Source organism: Fonsecaea monophora (genome assembly GCF_001642475.1).
Source record: "Fonsecaea monophora strain CBS 269.37 chromosome Unknown Scaff25, whole genome shotgun sequence".
In the NCBI taxonomy this organism is placed as follows: Eukaryota; Fungi; Ascomycota; class Eurotiomycetes; order Chaetothyriales; family Herpotrichiellaceae; genus Fonsecaea; species Fonsecaea monophora.
Genome location: NW_019173956.1, coordinates 50,060 through 68,457, shown reverse-complemented (window position 1 = coordinate 68,457; position 18,398 = coordinate 50,060). Strand labels below are relative to the sequence as shown.

At 52.6% G+C, this 18,398-nt stretch overlaps 6 protein-coding genes across 6 annotated transcripts; 2 read left to right on the top strand and 4 right to left on the bottom strand.

Annotated features, from left to right (window-relative positions):
- Positions 1-518: 518 nt before the first annotated feature.
- Positions 519-1,880, bottom strand: AYO21_04440 (hypothetical protein; the record flags this gene model as incomplete). The annotated part of the gene is made up of 1 exon (XM_022654413.1): positions 519-1,880. One exon carries the CDS (start codon positions 1,878-1,880, stop codon positions 519-521), a length of 1,362 nt encoding a protein of 453 aa, XP_022513229.1.
- Positions 1,881-4,396: 2,516 nt separating this feature from the next.
- AYO21_04439 (hypothetical protein) lies at positions 4,397-6,328 on the top strand (the record flags this gene model as incomplete). The annotated part of the gene is made up of 3 exons (XM_022654412.1): positions 4,397-4,695; positions 4,791-5,532; positions 5,633-6,328. The coding sequence occupies 3 exons, from the start codon at positions 4,397-4,399 to the stop codon at positions 6,326-6,328; spliced, it is 1,737 nt and encodes a 578-aa protein (XP_022513228.1).
- Positions 6,329-7,367: 1,039 nt separating this feature from the next.
- AYO21_04438 (hypothetical protein) lies at positions 7,368-8,816 on the bottom strand (the record flags this gene model as incomplete). The annotated part of the gene is made up of 1 exon (XM_022654411.1): positions 7,368-8,816. One exon carries the CDS (start codon positions 8,814-8,816, stop codon positions 7,368-7,370), a length of 1,449 nt encoding a protein of 482 aa, XP_022513227.1.
- Positions 8,817-10,239: 1,423 nt separating this feature from the next.
- Positions 10,240-10,876, bottom strand: AYO21_04437 (hypothetical protein; the record flags this gene model as incomplete). The annotated part of the gene is made up of 2 exons (XM_022654410.1): positions 10,240-10,752; positions 10,808-10,876. 2 exons carry the CDS (start codon positions 10,874-10,876, stop codon positions 10,240-10,242), a joined length of 582 nt encoding a protein of 193 aa, XP_022513226.1.
- A 20-nt stretch (positions 10,877-10,896) lies between these two features.
- Positions 10,897-13,068, top strand: AYO21_04436 (ribosome biogenesis GTP-binding protein YsxC; the record flags this gene model as incomplete). Its single annotated transcript, XM_022654409.1, has 2 exons — positions 10,897-11,110; positions 11,243-13,068. 2 exons carry the CDS (start codon positions 10,897-10,899, stop codon positions 13,066-13,068), a joined length of 2,040 nt encoding a protein of 679 aa, XP_022513225.1.
- An 890-nt stretch (positions 13,069-13,958) lies between these two features.
- Positions 13,959-17,079, bottom strand: AYO21_04435 (hypothetical protein; the record flags this gene model as incomplete). Its single annotated transcript, XM_022654408.1, has 3 exons — positions 13,959-14,096; positions 14,149-16,872; positions 16,924-17,079. The coding sequence occupies 3 exons, from the start codon at positions 17,077-17,079 to the stop codon at positions 13,959-13,961; spliced, it is 3,018 nt and encodes a 1,005-aa protein (XP_022513224.1).
- Between the last annotated feature and the right edge of the window lie 1,319 nt (positions 17,080-18,398).

Genomic DNA, 18,398 nt, shown 5'->3' with positions numbered 1-18,398 from the left:
GAGACACACTGGTCGTGATGGACAATATGTTACTGCTGTTCGCGGCTTTTCTCCGATATTGGTGAGGGACTAATGACCGCAGTTGGCGTGAATGCGATCCCCAATCTTCACACCTAGGGAGAACTGAGGATCGACATTTGGGAGCGGTGAAAGGATGGAGACAAAGCCAAGGATGAAGAGGATGGAGCAAGGTGAAAGAGAAGTCTTCGAGTACGATGATGAGGTAGAGGCTGAAGAGTAAGTGCGAAGGACAGTACCCGTGACAAGAGAACAATATCTTGTATTCGCTCGAACTGCTGCGTTATATTGATCTATCCACACTGCCGCCATTCGGATCACATACAATTCTTGCGTGCTGGAGTTGAGAGCTGCAAGAATAAAACCACATGAAAGTCAAAGTGCCGCCCGACAGAAATACATCCTCGTGGTAAACTGGACAGCAGAAAAAGTGCAAAAGGAGTGGAAGTACTCGGTATCTCTGCTTCCACCACAAACACACGTACGGCTCAAACGGCAAGCTAGAAATCCTCAATTGTCACGCCAACATCTTTCTCCTTGCCCATTCGTATGAGATCCCCAGCAACCACAAGATCCAACAGTCCCATACCCACGCTCTTGTAGATGACATTGCCCTTGGTCAGCCAGTCAAGGAGGCCTTGTTCGCCTGGCCCGCCGAGTTCAATCTCTCTTGTCGCAGCCTTCTTGATCATCATGAGCTCGCCGATCTCAACCAAATGCTCAGGTTTCAACTTTGCTTTGACAATCTCGCCGGACTCTTTCAAGCATGACTCGAGGCTGTCCACGATCACTACTCCCCCTTGCCTAGCATGCCGGTGATGGTGATGGCCCCCATGCTCTGGTTCCACAGCAACTTTGAAGATGTCGGGATGGAGCTCGCACATGTGTGGGGCATACGAGCCAATGGCCACGATATACCTACCTTTCCTTCGTCCTTCACGCGAGGTCAGGAACTCGGCCGGAAATAGAGGCTCAACAGATGGCGTACAGCAGAAAATGACATCTGCTTTGCGAACTTCCTCCTTCAGTAGTCGGCCATATTCACCAAACTCTGGACTCATGGCCGAGAACTTGATGTCTTTGCGCCACTGGTCGTTGAAGTCCTGTGTCATTTGAAATGCTTTCATCAATTTGATGGACCTTTCGAAGCTGCGGTTGATGATGTTGACATGCCGGATTTGGTCCCCCTTTAGTATCAGTGCCAGTCTGATGTGCCAGTATGCCTGCTTTCCTGCACCAAAGACAGTCACAGTGTGGACATTCTCTCGCTTCTTAAGCATCAGGGTGGAAGACAATGCTGTTCTGAAAGCCGTGAGTTCTTCGGCATTAACGATACCCATGGGGTTTCCATTGGAGTCGAGCAGGGTGATAGATCCTTTTGGTGTGGTGCTTCGAGAGCTAGCGATTGAGGCAGGTGGTTGGAACGAAGAGCCGTCAACTGAGTCCCTGCTAGACGACATGGTGGATGATGGAGTCAAGGTCATGGACGCAAAATCGTTGGTAGTAGACTTGACCGAGGCAGACGACGACATACTGCCCGAAGGGGTGCCATTGTGGCTTTCGGAGTTTCCTGACGAGACTGATGACTTGCTGTGAAGGGGTACCTCGGGTTGCTGAAGCGACACGATCTTCATTCCCACCGAGCTGCCCGTGGATGCGGGCATGAATAGCGTGGTGACCCCATTCTTCTTGATGATTGTCCGCTGTGGTTGGAAAGATGCGCAACAAGGTGAATTGGTATCACCCGTGGAGTATGAGTGCAGGGCTTCTGCGAGATTAGATTGGAGTTCGTCGATATCCTCCTTGGTCAATGTATACAGCAATTCCCTTACATCGTTATCGGTGAGGACAGTTAGGGGCATTTTGGCCGGAGCTTTCACGGATTAAACCGCGCTTCTGGAAGGGGTGAAGGAGGTACTTGTTTGGCCGGGTCCTAGTATGTTCTGGAGAGCTGATCGGTAGCTAGGTGACGGGGTCCACAGACTTGATCTCGTTCCCTTCACGATGGGAAATATTCTCGAGAGAAAACTGGGTGATAAAACAGCAAATCCGGCGAGGTTGAGTGTTTGATTATGCGGGCATGTGGCAATGGCAGAGCAATCGTGGGCAAGGACCAAGACAATGACTAAAGAGCCTCTATCCGCCACGATCGACCCTTCGTTGACGCACATGCTCCTCCCTGTCAAGCCTGTCTACCGGCGCCTAGCCTAACTAATGTTATCGGCGGCTTGGCTCGTTTGGGGCTAGCAGATTAGTGGGCTTGGGGTATCACCAGCCGGGGGGATGCCCGAGCGTTCTAGGTACCATAGGTGCCAATGAGCAACTTTCGCCTCTCCCCATGTTGCCCTCGCTAACAGCTGCGCTTGTCCTTGTATGCGTGTCTGATCTCATCACACATGAACTCGCCTACATGTAAGTCGTAGACATCAGTCACCGAGCTGACATCCTCTCTCACTATTATATCTTCACTGTTGAAAAGAGCTTGTTCGGTCTAGATCCGCCAACTAGTTCCGATGGAACCATATTGCACTTCAGGTATCACTGTCGCCACTTCAGCATTGGCATGCATGTTTCCACATAGGCATCCAATAGCCCAGCCCTTTATATTTTAGTTAATGTCTTGTAAGTATCTGCCTATAAACCTCCTCAAGCTTCCACTGCCGCGTTGCTTGACCATGGACTAATTTGGAAGCCAAGAGTTTCAGTGGCAAAGACACTCCTCCTATGAAGGTCGAGGCTTGGGACAGAGCAATGGACCCATCTCATGAAGTTGCTTTCCCACGTGAGGCATGACAGGGAGCAACTTCCTTCACTGCAAGCTGCCTGGTCTACTTCTTTCTCTAGACTGATGGTCATCGATCGGCCCCCAGCAGGTATCAGCATTGAAAGAGGAGCAAGCCTGACGTTGACCGTCACATCCACGATGCTGGTAGATCCAATCATCTACAAATGGAGACGACCCAAACGGATAGATCTCTCCCCCGGCCAGGCTCACCCGTCATCATGAGAAACAGAGATCCAAGCTCAGTTGCATGTATCCTGTCTCTTGGTATGTATCTTCTCGGCCGGTGCAACGGCCGTAGTGCGAGGCTTCGCACCGAGCACGAAACAGAAATGGTTATGTAATACATTATCTAACTAGTTATAGTTAGCGCAGCCTCGTGGTCAACCTCCTCGGAGTAACTCTGATCTGATGTTCTTCACACTTACTGTATGCCTTGTGGTGGTTGGGTCGCATCTGATACTCGCTTTTTATTCTTGCCTGGACCAATTTCCATGATGAGTAGTCTTCTATCTCATGTCGACAACCTCATAACTCCGCGGGCGTCATGTGGCGCCATTATTGTTGGCTACCCACTCGCGCTGCCATGGCACTGTGGACCAATGGGGGGGTTGAACGTTTACGAGATTCTCACCAGACACGGCCAATATTTGGGTCGCCTCTTCGCACACCTCTGTACTCTTCGTTCCAGATTCGGGTGAACCGCCTCACCGTTTCTGAAGACAAGCTACTACTTCTCTGTGTCAGAGTTTCGGCTCCGTTGATGTTACGGACGCGATAGTCGCAGAGTTGCGCAGCATCTTCTCTTTCCTCTAGCCTGGCAAGTCCTCATTTCACGTCCACGGGACAGGTGGCTTGGCATCCGAACATCGACAGTGTCATGCCTATCGCTTCAACACGGTCTGTTCTTGTGAGAACATCTCAGATCAATTTGGCGCGGCTGGAGACAGGTCGCAAGTGCAGTTACATTGCAGTGTCATGTCGAACTCGGACATCCCCCTCCTGATGGTCGTTTCCAGATACCATACACTATATCTCTACGCCACAGTGGCAAGCGGCAGCAACTTGTGTCGGTGCGCTAGCCCGTTGAAGCACCCAAATCCCCATCCCTGCTTAGCAAAGCCGACTATAACCTGTGCTTGCACCGAAGGAGCTTCGATCCCCTCCACTATCGTGCTGAAGTGTGCTGTATCTTTCAGTGGTAAGTCCATGCCCTGCTGCGCCAAGTCGACAGGATTCTGGAGATGTGGTTCAGCCCAATCAACGCCATTCGGAGCAACGACATAGACACGATCGGCAAAGGCTCGTTCAGGGTCACAACACCAGTCCTGCCTGTGCTACTACGGTACTCGCTGACCAAGCCCCCTGAGTAAGTAATGCAATCTATCGTGCTTATTTCTGGCTCTGTTCCCACAGAAGTACAGTACGGCCGAACGATTCTGGAAAACGGTCTGATATTGTCTTTGGCGCCACTTCAACCTCTCGATGGGCTATAAGAGGTTGGGACGTCGTTCTCATGGACATTTGCACCAAGTAAGCTTCTTGTGCCCAGAAAATCTATCTGAGTATCTTCCAGCACATCCACTTCCCATCCAGATGGCTACGTTTTTGAGGGACACCCCTTTGGGTCAATTCCTCCGCCTAGTTTCACAGGGCTACCTTCTGCAATATACGGATGACAGAAATGGGCTCGAACTCTTGCGAAACAGACGATCGCAGCCGGTAGATCCAGTTGCCGAAGCTCAAGTCAATTCTGAAGCCGACCCTGAAGTGCTTGCAAAAAAGGGGACGAACGTTGATGATCTCGTTATAGTCGACTGGTATAGTCCAACAGATGCAGAGAATCCACGAAACTTCTCGACGACGAAGAAGTTATGGGCCAGCTTCATTATCTTGTATGTGAAACCGCATGCTTTTCGGATACCCAACCCGCACTGGCGCACTTTCTCCCTGCCACAGCGCCGCATCTACTGATACCTGCTCGCAATAGTATCTACACTTTTGTTGTCTACTGCACCTCGTCTATCACGACGCCGTCCTACCCATTCATCGCACCTCAGCACGGCCTCAACGAAACCTCTGTCTCCTTGATCCTCGCCCTATACGTTCTCGGTTACGCTCTGGGCCCTTTGCTGTTTGCCCCCTTGTCGGAAATTCCATGGATTGGCCGCAACATCCCATACTGGGCCTCGTTCCTCCCTTTCCTCGCGTTATCCATCGCCCTTACACAGGTTCAAGACCTCAACTTCGCCACCATCTGCGTCCTACGCTTCCTGCAAGGCTACTTTGGCTCCCCGATCCTGGCCACTGGTGCCGCTTCGTACGACGACCTTTTTGACGAGTTCGAGTCGCCGTACGGCTACATGATCTGGCTGGGCGCGATGTACGCTGGGCCTGCGGTTGGTCCGCTTCTATCTGGCTACGCCATCGTCAGGGACTTCCGATGGCCGTACTGGGAGTGCGCGATCATGGCGGGCGGTCTGTTCCCACTGATCATCCTGCTGCCGGAGACGAGCGCAGATTACATCCTCCTCCAACGAGCGAAGCGCATGAGGAAGATCACAAATGACCCAAAGTACCGGGCGCCGTCGGAGATCAAGAGATTGAATGTTGCAAAAGTGTTTATGGACGCGCTGATCAAGCCGACCGAGATAGCGCTCAAAGATCCTGCGATTGCCTTTGTCACTGTATACGGCGGCATCGTGTATGCCACCTACTACTCATATTTCGAGGTATGTCTATCTGTTTGTCTAGAATTTTATGGCTTCCCCCTTTCCCACAAGATTCCCATCGGAATCTGAGGATGTCTCTGACTGACAGAAACGTTTACAGGCTTTCCCACTGGTCTACAACGACAGGTATGGCTTCTCCGCCGGAGCTATTGGGCTGGTATTCCTCTCCGTGATCGTCGGTGCTGGAATCTGCGCCACTATCTACGCCGTTTACCTTAAGCTGTACTTCACTCCCTGGGCTCGTGCTGCAGTCAAAGAGGCGGCGTCCGCTGCTGTGTCCTCCGCAACCGATGACACAAACCAACCGCAGTCTCAGGTCACAGCGCCGCGAAGAATGCACATCAACGCCGCGATCGCGCAGGAGCGGTGGCTGATCCCGTCGATCCCATTCAGCGTGCTCTGCCCGGCGGGACTGTTCCTGTTCGCGTGGACGGCGACGGCGACGTCTCACGACCCCAACAACGGCGGCGCACACCCGACGTTCCACTGGATCGTGCCGACGGTCGGCATCGCCCTCTTCTCCGGCGGCAGCTTCGTCGTCTTCCAGTGCACCATCATCTACATCTCCCTCTCCTACCGGAAATACTTTGCCTCGCTGTCCGCCACGTACGACATGTCGCGGGGATCCATGGCCGCGGGGGTCGTCATGGGTAGCCGGGCCGTCTTTGTCGGCTGGGGCGTCGACAAGGGCGTCAGCGTGCTCGCCGCCGTCAGCGCCGCGGGCGTCTTCGGCATGGTCTACCTGTGGAGGTATGGCGCCGTGCTGAGGTCCAAGAGCAGGTTTGCAGAGCAATAGACTCGAAACGATACGAGAGCCGGACGGATCCTAAGGCCGAGTTGCAAGGAGATATTGGTCTGGAAGTCTCGCGTCGTCGTTGTTGATGTCGTGCACAACTAGATTGATTTGGATTGGATACGATTAAATTCTATCGATCGATCGGACGGCCGGACAGACCTCGTCCACGAAGGAAGGAATATTGTTGGTCCGTTTTTGGGGGGGGGGGGGGGGGGGGGGGTTGTTCTTATTCTGCCTACAAGTCATCTCTTATAGGTAATTTCTCTCCCATAGCATCGGCACTGTGGTCAATCCAGGTCCAGTTCAGACTAGATTAGACCAGACCGGACCAGAACATAGATACATAGGTACATAGCCAGACATAGTGGTACTACATACATATACACGTAGAAGGAGTTCGTTACCCAGCTGGTAACCTGGTATACGCGTAGGAACACAAACCATGCAATATTGGTAATGGCAATTTCAATTTCAATGGTATTGAATGAGTGAGGACACACATACAACCTGCCGTACTCCTCCTGTAGATTAGAAGAACATTACAAACAAATCATTGCTCAGCCTCAGCTGGAGTCCATGATGACTGAATGACCAATGGCACTGAGGACCAAGCAAGACATCCGGGGGGACGGACTTGGTCTCGAGATCGAATGATCACTGCGGAATCACGACGAGAAGTAAGTGGTCGAGACGAGACGAGACGAGACGAGAAAAGAAAAGACAGAAGATTCTTCTCTCTGTAGTAAAGTGTCATTCTCATCGACGTCGACATCCCAGTGTGTTGGGACGAGTTCAGGGTATATGTATCTATCTTCGCCATTCGTCAGGCGGGCCTAAATTGTACACTTGCACTTAGTCTCCCTCCCCCTCAGTGCCCTCCGACCACCATGCCGCGGCAGCCAATGGCTTCCTTGTGCTCAGGACCAAGGCTGAGATAGGAAAGATACCTAGTAGTATGAGACAAGGAAACAACAAGACGACCCGAAAAGAAAAAGAAGAACGTCGTCAGCCATGGGTGAGGGAAACTCCCCGCGTTCCTCTAGGTTGACCACAAGTCCTCGTCGGAGAGCACCATGTCGTCCTCGGTCAGCACCTTCAGGCCTTCCTTCTTCCTGTTCTTCTTCATCTCCTTCTTCGTCATAAGAGTGCGAGGCGTCACGGGCGTCATGGGTGTGTACGGCATGTAGGGACTATAGGGGGTTTGGGGCACTCCCGTCTTTGGATGTACACCCAGGATACTCTCGCGACGGTCCACAAAAGTGGTTTTGGTTGCAGGTGCGCTCTTCAACGCGTCATTGTAGAATTGACGGAATGGCAACGTGTTGGAGCTGTTGGAGGCTGCAGCACTGCGAAGAGATAGCGGCGCGGGGGGTCCTCTCTTTTCAACCTCCTCGACCACAGTCACAGACTTTTGGCCTGGTGTTGGTGGGGCTGGCCCCGGGTTGTATATGCGAGGAGAAGAAAGGGCATCTTCGGAATAAATCGACGTGTCCGTGAGAGTGGCAGAGCCGATTGGTTGCGAGATGGGCTGCCCACGAACTGAAATGTTGGTCGGGCGCTTTTTCGCCTGATCAGCCGAGTCACTACGGCCCGAGATAAAGGAAAGAGGTGACACCTTCTTGCGGCTGCTGGTCTGTGACTCTGTCCTCATCGAGGAAACATCATCAGCGGGAGTGGGCGCCAGGGGGTGAACCAATGCCTGTGTCACTGGTCGAGTATCCTGACTTTGGATTTCTGGCTCAGGCTGTCGCAGATGTTGAAACTCTGGAGGATAGCGTGGCGACCTAGGGGAGGCCGGCCCATTGAGATTGGGATTCGGCTGATAGTAAGGGGACCTTGGAGTGGGTGGGAGATGATAAGGTGATCTGGGTGTTGGGGGAGCATTGTACTGAGGTGGGTAGTTGGGCGTGCGAGGCGACGTTTGGCCACTGGTCCTGGCTTTTTCTTCGTCATGTGCCATCACAGCGGCATAGAGCCTCGCCATTTCATCCATGTTTTTTGCCTTGTCCGCCTCGAGGATCTTTTCGTCGATGGTGGACGACATACTGATGCTTGACTGTTTGTGGGAATGTGATTTACCCGAAGCCCACGATCTGAGGCTGGCCATCTTGCCAGGGCTCTTTAGAGGCGCTTCAACATTCATCTTGGACTGATTAGCCAAAGGAGCAGGCTTGATGATTTCCATGCTGAGGCTGCGGTTCGAGGTTTGGACTTTGCGACGCAGCTTCTTGCCGACAAGGAAAAGTAGCACGACTGTGACGATCAACCAAACGACGTAGGCTCCAACTATGCCAACCACCTCGTATTTGAGTTTGGACTTGTCTCGAAGAGCTCCAGCGGAGAGCGGCGGGCCTTGATCTGGTGGCGGGGCAGGGCTGTTGTCGATGTCGACTTCCCAGATCGAATGTGGCCGGGCAGCGGAGGGGGGAACAATGAGGACAGAGACAAGAAGAATCGAGACGCTCAAGAGTAAAGAGGGACGACTCATCTTTGTAGGCGGATCAAGTTGTCGACATGTCCCAGAACTGCGAGCCTGAAACCGCTGACCCCCTGGCCGAGAGCGATATGAAGCAGCTGGCTGCTCGTCAATGAGCGATCACGGCGGTAGATGTACCTGATCATGATTGCTGAGGAGCGGCCAGCAAGCCGCCTGCTGTGATGATTGGTACCAGGTGAGAAGTGGGAAGCTGTGAAAACGAGGATGCCGTCTGCAGGGTGAAGCACAGTGGCGGGCAAATCATAAGCCAAAGCACCCAAATGTCCAAGAGGGGAGCCCCCGTCGATAGTGGGCGAGCCTATGGGGGTGGCTAGGTGCCTGGATGGCGGGGTCCCTGTTAGGGGGGCTCTAACTGCAATCGTCTAGGAGGCATCCATCTCACAGTCTGTGCCCTCCATTCACATCCTATTTTTAAGCGCCCGGGAACATTCCAATGTGGCTTCTCGACCCAACCTCGTCCCTTTGTTTCCATCACACTGCAGACCACTGAGAAACTCCAGACTTTGTCGAGTCCAAGGTCCCTGCATCATGGTGCCCGGTGTGCCCTCGGGCAACCCAGTGCTTTCAACATCACTAGGTCCACCCTTCTCTTTGTCCGAAAGTGCTCTTTCACGGTGCATGCCTCACCAATACCGTGCTTTCAAACTGTGCCATCACACATAACCTCTTCCATCGAATTCCTACATCCACCAATTCGTGTTGACCCATGACTCGGTAGTCCGCACTGGGCCGAGCCTCTATCGTCTTGCCGTCCCGAGCCGGCAAGATCCTAAGAGGATAGGAAATTTGAATTATACCCCCTTCGCGAGTGATGGTGGTGACTCCGCTTGTCGACTGTCTCTGATTGCGCCTCTAGACGCCGCCCGTGAAAGAACACCTCCGTCTCGCACTTCAAGACTGATCTATTGCTTTCTGTCTCGCATTCGCCCTGTAGACACGAACGAGAACTGAATATCTTGCTGCGTTGGTTGTCGTCTGGGTAGCGAGCATCAGCGGACTGATAGATCGATTGCACCTCCTTAGTATGTTCGGAAAGCGAGCACAGCGTCAATGCCAGCATTCACTTGACTCCAAGCGTCCTTTCCGATGCCCTATGTTTGTCACACACACAAGCACATGTGATATGTTCATTCGTGGCGTGTGTCCGCATCGCGAGCGTATGTGGCCAGATGGGCCGGATAAGGTTGTTCAGAGACCAGAGTCGACGTATAGCCGAGTGCGAGAATCATCTCTCTTGGAGCAATACGCGACTGTATCCAATTGCTCAAAACCAAAGTGCGAGTGACGAGAAAGTTCCTTTCCTGCCGCTGGCTGGCTGTCGTAATGTGAGATTTTTGTCTCTCAGTCCGAATTGTTCGTGATTGAGGCATTTTGTGGATGTGGTGATATTTCTCCTCCCCATCTAAGCTCAAAGTCACCTCCAGCTGCTTCCTGACCCTGTAGCCCAACTGAGACCAGCAAATCCCGTACCCCTCCCTATGGAGCTGGTAGAATCGCGGGCATTGATGGCTTTCCTCTTGCCCTTGACTCCCTCGGTTGTTCGGACACCTTCAACAATCTTATCTAGGTTGGTCTCGACGACAACACCTCCAACGACCATTTCGCTGAGAACGGCATGTAAGGTCTCGAACCCGAAGATCAGATCCAGCTCGCACACGTTCTCGAATAGTCTGTCCAGGGCTTCGACAAACACCTGGATGAAGTCGAGCAGCGCTAGAGGAGACTCGGTAGAAGTCGAGATCAAGATGAAGTAGAGGGTAGCATAATGGCGGTACGTGATTTGGGTGGGTGCGTCGGGCGAAGCATTGGTGCCCGTGCCACTGGGAGCCAACAAGGGAGGGAGCGGCAGAAAGTTACAGGCAGAAGCTGGTCGAGCTGATACGAGGCTGAATATTTGGGAAAGAAGAGACTGCTGTGTCGCTGTATCCTGCACGAACATAGTCAGCACTGGTGATGGTTGTTTTCGCAGTGTGTCACCTAACTAGTTGTGAGTAGAACTTTGTCAGTCTCGGCTGACCGTTATTATTGAAGACCAGAACAGCGTTGATCATCGTGAATGAGTGGCCGTTGCATGAACGAAGATGTGTTTGCCGTCGAGGTACGCACCCTGTCCTTCAAGTTTGCCCTCTTCAGAATGTGGGGAGTTAGAGGCTTTTGGGCTCGAGGCTACAAGGCTGACGGGGAAGTCCTCCTGGGGCTGCCTTTGATTGGCGGGTTCGGGTTCGGCGACGCGACGCAAGATCCTCAAAATTTCCATGTCGCCGCGCCCTGCGCTCCGAAATCCTGTGCTTGTTGTTGGCTTCCTTTCTTCAACGCCGGCTCCAGTTTTTCACAAGTTCTGCCTGGCGATTAAATGCAAAGCTCTACTTGCTTTACTTGCCGGTTGGTCTGCCGCACTCGTCTCCGACAACGTCTAGTCGAGCTCCAGAATGGCCGACGCAGACTGTCCTCGACTCGTTCTCAGCTTCAAGATCCGCCCTCAGAGATTGCTGGGTCGTGGTACTGGGATACCACTCCTCCGACCGAAGAGAATCTAGCTGCAGCGGCACACTTCTTCAAAAACCACAAGCCCTCGAGGACATGGACTGGAACAGGCTGGAAAACGTCCGAACCCTGGCGCCGCTCCTCAAGACCCTCGCAACAAAACATCCTAGTACCCGAAGTCATCTTTGTCGGGCGATCCAACGTTGGCAAATCCACTTTGATCAATGCCCTCACTTCTTCGGATCTTAATCGAGTCGGTGCTACTCCTGGAATGACCCAGGTCATGGCCGCTTGGGCGTTGGCAGCAAGAGACGAAACTGGTGGCGCTATAAAAGGGTGGGATGGAGATGTCAACCCGAAGCTCACTCTTGTGGATATGCCCGGGTATGGTTTTGGCAGCAGGTCCGAATGGGGTGCTCAGATTGTGTCGTACCTGAACAACCGAAGGAATCTGCGCAGGGCATTTCTGCTCGTTGACAGTGGCCACGGCGTCATGGCTGCCGACCGCCACATGCTGGAGATATTTCACAAGCTCGGCATCCCATTCCAGATTGTTGCCACAAAATGTGATCGATTGAGCTCAAAGGTTGCAGAAGGGGACATTCGCGAAGCGTTGACGAGGCTGCGCAGCCAAGCCACCTTCGAGGGCAACTCGGCGTTAATGCTAGGCGAAATGATCGCCGTTGGATCGCTCGAAGATGTCTCGACTGCGAAGAGAGCGAATGAAAACGCCCTCGGCCTCAAGAATCTGCAATGGGCCATTCTCAGGGCCGCAAACCTGGAGTGGTATGCTATGGACAAAGCTGCGGACCACAAAGTCATCAGTAAAAGCGCCTCAACTCGCCCGAGTCCAATCGGAGCAGAGATATCACATTTACTTCATGGCAAGGAGTCGGACTCTGAGCCTGCACAGTCGTCAGGAAGTGGATCAACCGCACTTCCAAATTTGAGTCTCCAGGAATTCATGCGCGAGATCTTGGGCACTGGCTCAGAAGCAAGTGCTCCGGCCTCAACCGAACCGCAAGGACAGCGAGAGCCTCCGCGGGTTTTTGACTCTTTGAGGAAATACTCTGGCTCAAACTCTGACAAGGCTGACTCGACCGCATCCCTACACGAGCAACTTGATTTCGTGTATAAAGAGTTGAACTCTCGAGATCGTGCAAAGCCCGCAAGCACAAACGCGCCTTCGAAGCGTAGAGCCACTCCACTTGAGTCTGTGGCCGAATCAATGTCTCCTCTTGGGTCTTCTTCTTCTAGGAGGGCCCCTACACAAGTGCCTCCGCCACGCCAAAGCGTCTCGCAAGGCATCGATGCCTTTGAGAGCATGTTCGCAGAGCCACCTCATTCACCCAGGTCGAAGAAACAACAGCAGTCCCGGACCCTACCCAAACGACACCAAAACCGAGCGGCGGCAGGGGGACCGTCGGAACCAAACGCTTCACAACCCCCACCAGGTTTCGTCGGCAAAGGGGTCTCGCAGGGCCTGGATGCCTTTGAAGCCATGTTCGCGGAACCGCCCAAACCGTCCAAATCGAACAAGAAACAGCAACAGCAACAGCCGCAATCGAGACGCCGTCGTCAGAAAACCCGCAGTTCGGCAGCCAGCCAGGAGCAGTCCAACACGCAGCAGCCGCGCGAACCCCCTGCGCTGGTGGGCAAGGGGGTCACCCAAGGTTTGGATGCTTTCGAGTCCATGTTTACCGAACCCGTTTCGCGTTCGGGAGGCGGGTCGACCTCGAATCGGAAGAGGAGGCAATAGAGAGAGACAGAAAGAGAGGACCAAATATCCGGGGTGGAAACAAGAAAGTGTATCTCTGGGATCCGGGGACTTGAGGCTCGGAGCGTTCCGCGGCATGATACCACCGACGTGCTCTAGAGCAATGAATGTATTCTAGGCGAAGAAGGCGTGCTTTGCCGCACCGGGACCACACGGTGTGACACGGACCCGGACTGCGGCGTCGTGAATACTCTATACTGCCCAGTACTGCCTTTCTACGCTTGTGTGAATCCCAAAACGGTCAATCCTCTCCACGCTACTCTCCCCAAGGATCGTCTTTGACCAAATGTCTCCCTAAAACTCTAGGTTGGAACGTCCGTAAATATGTGCATTTCCTATGTATTCGTCAGGCATGGCTACGTCTGGCGGGGTTAAGAACAACATTTTCAAAAGCTAGAACTTGAGAAATCCTAAGTGTGTTCTCCAAGCAGTGCAATCCCACCGAGGCCAAGGTGCAGTTCCAATTCTCGCAGCAGAACATTCAATGGCATGGGAAACACCCTCTCTGGTTCGAGACAAAGATCTGCTCATGCAGAAACACCTTGCTCCTTTGCCGGTTGTAGAGACATCATCCGGCCAGCATGGGCAGACTAAAACAACCCATAAACAAGAAGAACTCGCTGGTGTGCTGTAACATATTGGTGAAGTTGACATTTCGTGATCTTCTGAGCCTCCATATGGGCGTCGAAGGTGCCATCGTGAAGCAAAAATCATTAAACAGTGATCGTCATATTTTTTCCAAGTTCCCAAGACGTGACAGAGAGTGGTTGAGTGATGATGCATCGTCGGGGGATACCTGCCCTGCCCTGCAGCTTTTCGTCAAAAATTGAAATCTATCAACTTCAGGTCTGATTGATTTCTTTGGGAAGACATCACGGATCAGCGGAGCCGTCCAGATCCAGATATCCGTTGTCATCGTGATCGGCTTCCATCCCATCGGCATCGACAACAATTCTTCGACCCAGGTTGAATTTAGGGACACCATCACGAGCGGCGCCATAGTCTAGAACCTGCAAAGAAAGTCAGTCGACTTGACACAAAAGTTCAGGGGTGTGACAGTACCTCTATAAACGTCAAACCTTCGCGCTGCACTGCTGCAACACAGCGCCTTTCATCAAATTTCACCTGCCATACTCCGCTGAGGTCGGAGAGCAGATCCTTCACGCACTCGCCGGTCTTGATGTTCCACAGCTTCAAAGTCCTGTCAGACCCGGATATGACTTTCTCGCCGTCATGCTTGAAGCAGGTGATAGCACCGGTATGTGCACTCAGAGTAGCCTTGCACTGTCCAGTCTCTGGATCCCATATCCTGAGGGTCGAGTCGGCTGCTGCAGATACGAGTTTATCGCAGTTCAAGTCCAGCAGACCGACCAAGGATGTGTGGCCCTCCAGGCAATATTTGAGAGATCCAGTGTTTAGATCCCAGATGCGCACCATGTTATCCATGGAACCACTTATACAGCGGTTGCGGTCATAGTCGAGGACAACACTGTAGACCTTTTGAGTGTGGCCTTGAAGGCGGTGGATCGTTTCGCCCGTGGATATTTTCCAAACACGCACTGTGCAATCATAGCTTCCGCTTACCAAGGTGTCTGCATAAGCAGCAATTGCACGTACAGAGTGCTGATGACCGGACAAGGTGCGAACAAAGTAGGGACAATCATCAGTATCAAGGTCGTTCTCAGCTTGGATAAATACTGGATCTTCTGGCCGCGGAAGCTTCCACACTCTCAAGGTCGAGTCACGGGATCCCGTAATGATGAGAGGTTGCTTAGGCATCATGATAGGTCTTCCTTCTGCATTTTCTCCAACTTTGACGGGAGACACGATTTGAAGACATCGCACTGTTGACGTGTGTCCACGGAAGACCTGTGTTTCCCGTGCTTCTTCAATATTCCAGACTCTTACTGATCGATCTGTGGAACCTGAAACCAGTGTGTTTCCCTCGTATTGCAAAGCCCAAACCCCACCTTCGTGTCCCGTCAAGATGGCCTTCAGGACCCCGGTTTTGGTCTCGTAGACATTGATGTTATTATCATCACTTCCCGTCACGATCTTGTTGGTATCGAACTGGAGACAGGTAACGACGTGGGTGTCGTGCGCGCGGAATGCGATATGTTGGGGTTTCGCATCTTCGAACATCCAGTTCCGCCGGATAAGAAAGTGTCTTCGATAGAGAGATTTGTAAAGATGTAGACCCGTGAGACTCGGTAGACCGATGTTCGGTTGGGGGACAGCAGCCATGGCCGAATGTGCCGCGTTATATGGGCCGTCTGCGGAGAAGTCCTTCAACAGGCTAAAAGAGGTGACGTCAACCGAGGTATCCCAGGAATTGGACTTGACAAGTTTGATTTGTTTCTTTCGACTGGATAACATCGTGGGGGCCTTTCGCTTCGAGCGTAGGATTTCACTGAACCTATTTTGGGACTGTGCTGCAGGAGAATGGGCCTCTGCGGATGTATCGTACCTGCTGGGAGTCGAATCGGCAATGTTCTCTTCGTACCCAGACGGACCAGATGGATCTTGCCAACCCCAGCCTTCGGCAATGGCCTGCTTCAATTCTCCTTCCGACAGCGTATATCCGTCTGCATCGAATAGTTCTTTCCAAGCTCTCTCATCGCCATTAACCATCTGCCGCCATTTTCTCGATACCTGCGCAGCTCTGCACAGACTCTTGACATCAAGGTATTTGAGAACATTAAGTGCCAATTCGGGCGGCAGGAGGGAGAGGAAATCGCACTTGAGCGCAGGGTTGACAGCATCCGCAACGACCTGGAGTGTAGACTTAGGGCACCGGCGGAGTAGTTGGTGCATAATGTAGCTCTTCAGTTCATCCGGGATGGCTTCAAAATAATCAAGCATTGCTGGGATCTCGGCGACTGAGCCACTGGTGAAGCGGGAGAGCTGGCGAGAATCGTGATAGGGATGCAAGTCGGCGGCTTCGGGGGAGTGAAAAGAGTTGGGTGACTGTCTATCCGGTACAAGAACTCTTGACAAACCCTCGTGCTGGGAGGCGATCTCCGAGTTTGAATCAACGTCTGCAAAGTATCCAGTATTTTGTAGTGTTGCAGCAGCTGTGACAGGAGAAAGACTCGGACTAGGAAGACTTCCATCCTGCACGGATGGACTTTCCGCGACATGCAGCCGAGCAGGGACGGATGATAGAGCACGCCTACTTAGAGGTCTTGCTGAAGACAACTCGCCGTCATCGATTATAGGGGGCGTAGGAACCGCCGCCTCTTGAGAGATCTCTCTGTGACTTCTTCGCTCTAGATGGGAGCGATCAGTGGAAGGGGCAGTTCCGTCTTCTGATTCCAGGGAATGAAAATGCCTAGATCGTGGTGATGACGGCTGGATGTTTGGAAATGGTGGTTGTTGACTCATATTTGGGGAGGGCAGGAGGGTACTCATGGTTCTGGATGAGCCATCTTGCTCTCGTGGCTCTCGTACATCTCGCAGTTTGAGTGCACGAGATCCGTTGCTGGATTTCGGAATACTGTCTGGGGTAATTGGGTTTATAGATTGGTAGTAGGAATTCGATGCGGCGAGTTCGGGGCGATATCTCGTCGATGGTCCAGCACGACTTGATGCAAAGGAGGGTTCGTGCGACTGAGTTTGATCTTCACTGTCAGTAATGGACTCTGGAGAGGCTGGCCGTCTCTGCGCTCTCCGTCGGAAAGAGGTAAACTTTGAGCCTGCTGGCCGGATAGAAGTATAAGGCTGGAAGGTCTCCACGGTCTCGACTGCGCCATTAGCATTTCGAAGAATCCGTTGCTCCTCTTGTAACTAGCTCCCGAGTTAGCAATCTGTTAGAAAGTCAAGATGCACGCCTCGTACCTGCTCTAGTGCCAGTGTGGTATCTTCCGCTTCTCGGAAGATTGTGTGTTTTCCGCCTATCTCGAAGTGTATCTTTTTCAAACTGGCCGGGGTAGGGCTCGCTGCCAAAGGATATTGCTTGAGATCCAAGTCTTTCGTCCGCCGTAGTGGACGCATTATGAAGGGAGGAAATTTGGTGGTGGTAGTTGTGGTTGTAGTAACAACAGTGGTCTGTGTGGCTGGTGCAAATGAGAATTGACCCAGCAAGCTGTCCGATTCTACTGTCCTGGCTGCGTTGTCTTTACTTCGTTGATGTTGTCCTATCTCAGTCCCCCGAAGCACAGACCGGTGCCGGCCACGAAGAACGGGGTCCACCGTATCGGTTTCCATTGTGTTCTTCCTCGTCACCGTTCAAATTCGTCAGGTCTATGGACAGAGATCATGTGCCCGAGGAAAGTAGATAAGGGTCGCGTCGTTGTCGTGATCTGTGGGAAGTAGTGAGAACACCATGCAGTCTCAATACGTGAATGACCACTCCGTTGAGATCACAGGACGAGACAGAGGATTTGGCGAAGCGAGAGGGCCAATGGCGGCGAGGTACGCCTGCGTTGGGACTGCAACAACTAGGTGGTATTGTGCAAATGTCGTGGACTTAAAACAAAGCGAAGGTTCGATGAAGGTCCGCTATTGTTCAAAATCGAGAGGCAAAGAACGATGGCAAGGTCCTTCGTGGAGATGCACGCTTGCAGAGTCCCAAATCGGGTGTGAAACGGGACTGAGTCGTTGAACAATGATGTTTCTCAAAGAACGAGGTGTTTGGTATGTGTCGGGAGAGTGGGAGGCAGCGTGGAGAGCGGGCGGATCCAGCGAGATGGCAAAGGAGCGAGCGAGGGCGAGGGTGAAGGCGATGGCCAAGGGCGTGACTGGTGGTGCAGGATTGGCCCGAGGGGGGTGGCCGTTCGAGCCTGAACCACTGAAAAGAAGATTCGGAATGAAAGATACGAAAGGCTTTAGGCTTGGCGCGCGCTTGCTAGCCAAGGCAGAGGAGGGAAGCTCTGTCTGACAGATTTTCTGACACCAAAACACCAAAACAACGCCAGAATGACAGGGCGAAGGGAGAAGACTTTGGTGTCAGACATGAGCAACTTTGTTTGGTTTCCGCTGCGGGCAATTTTTAGGTGCAATTGCCGCGCCACTGCCATCACCATAATAATACGCAGAAAAAGCGACTTCATTTCGCCTTTGCCACTGGAGCCGGCAGCTTGTGATTACCACCAGGTGAATGTCGTCAGCTCCTGCCTACCTAATACATGCTCCTAGATGGCCATTTGGGTGCTCAAACATGCTCAAATAGGCAACCCTGTTCTCGGGAGCAAGTCTTCGACCTGTCACATTGCTACGGATTTTGCTGAAGGGCATGATCGTTATCGACCAAACTGGTAGCAGGATTCTGCTGACTCTAGAAAATGGAGATGCTCGAACAGATGAACTGTTTT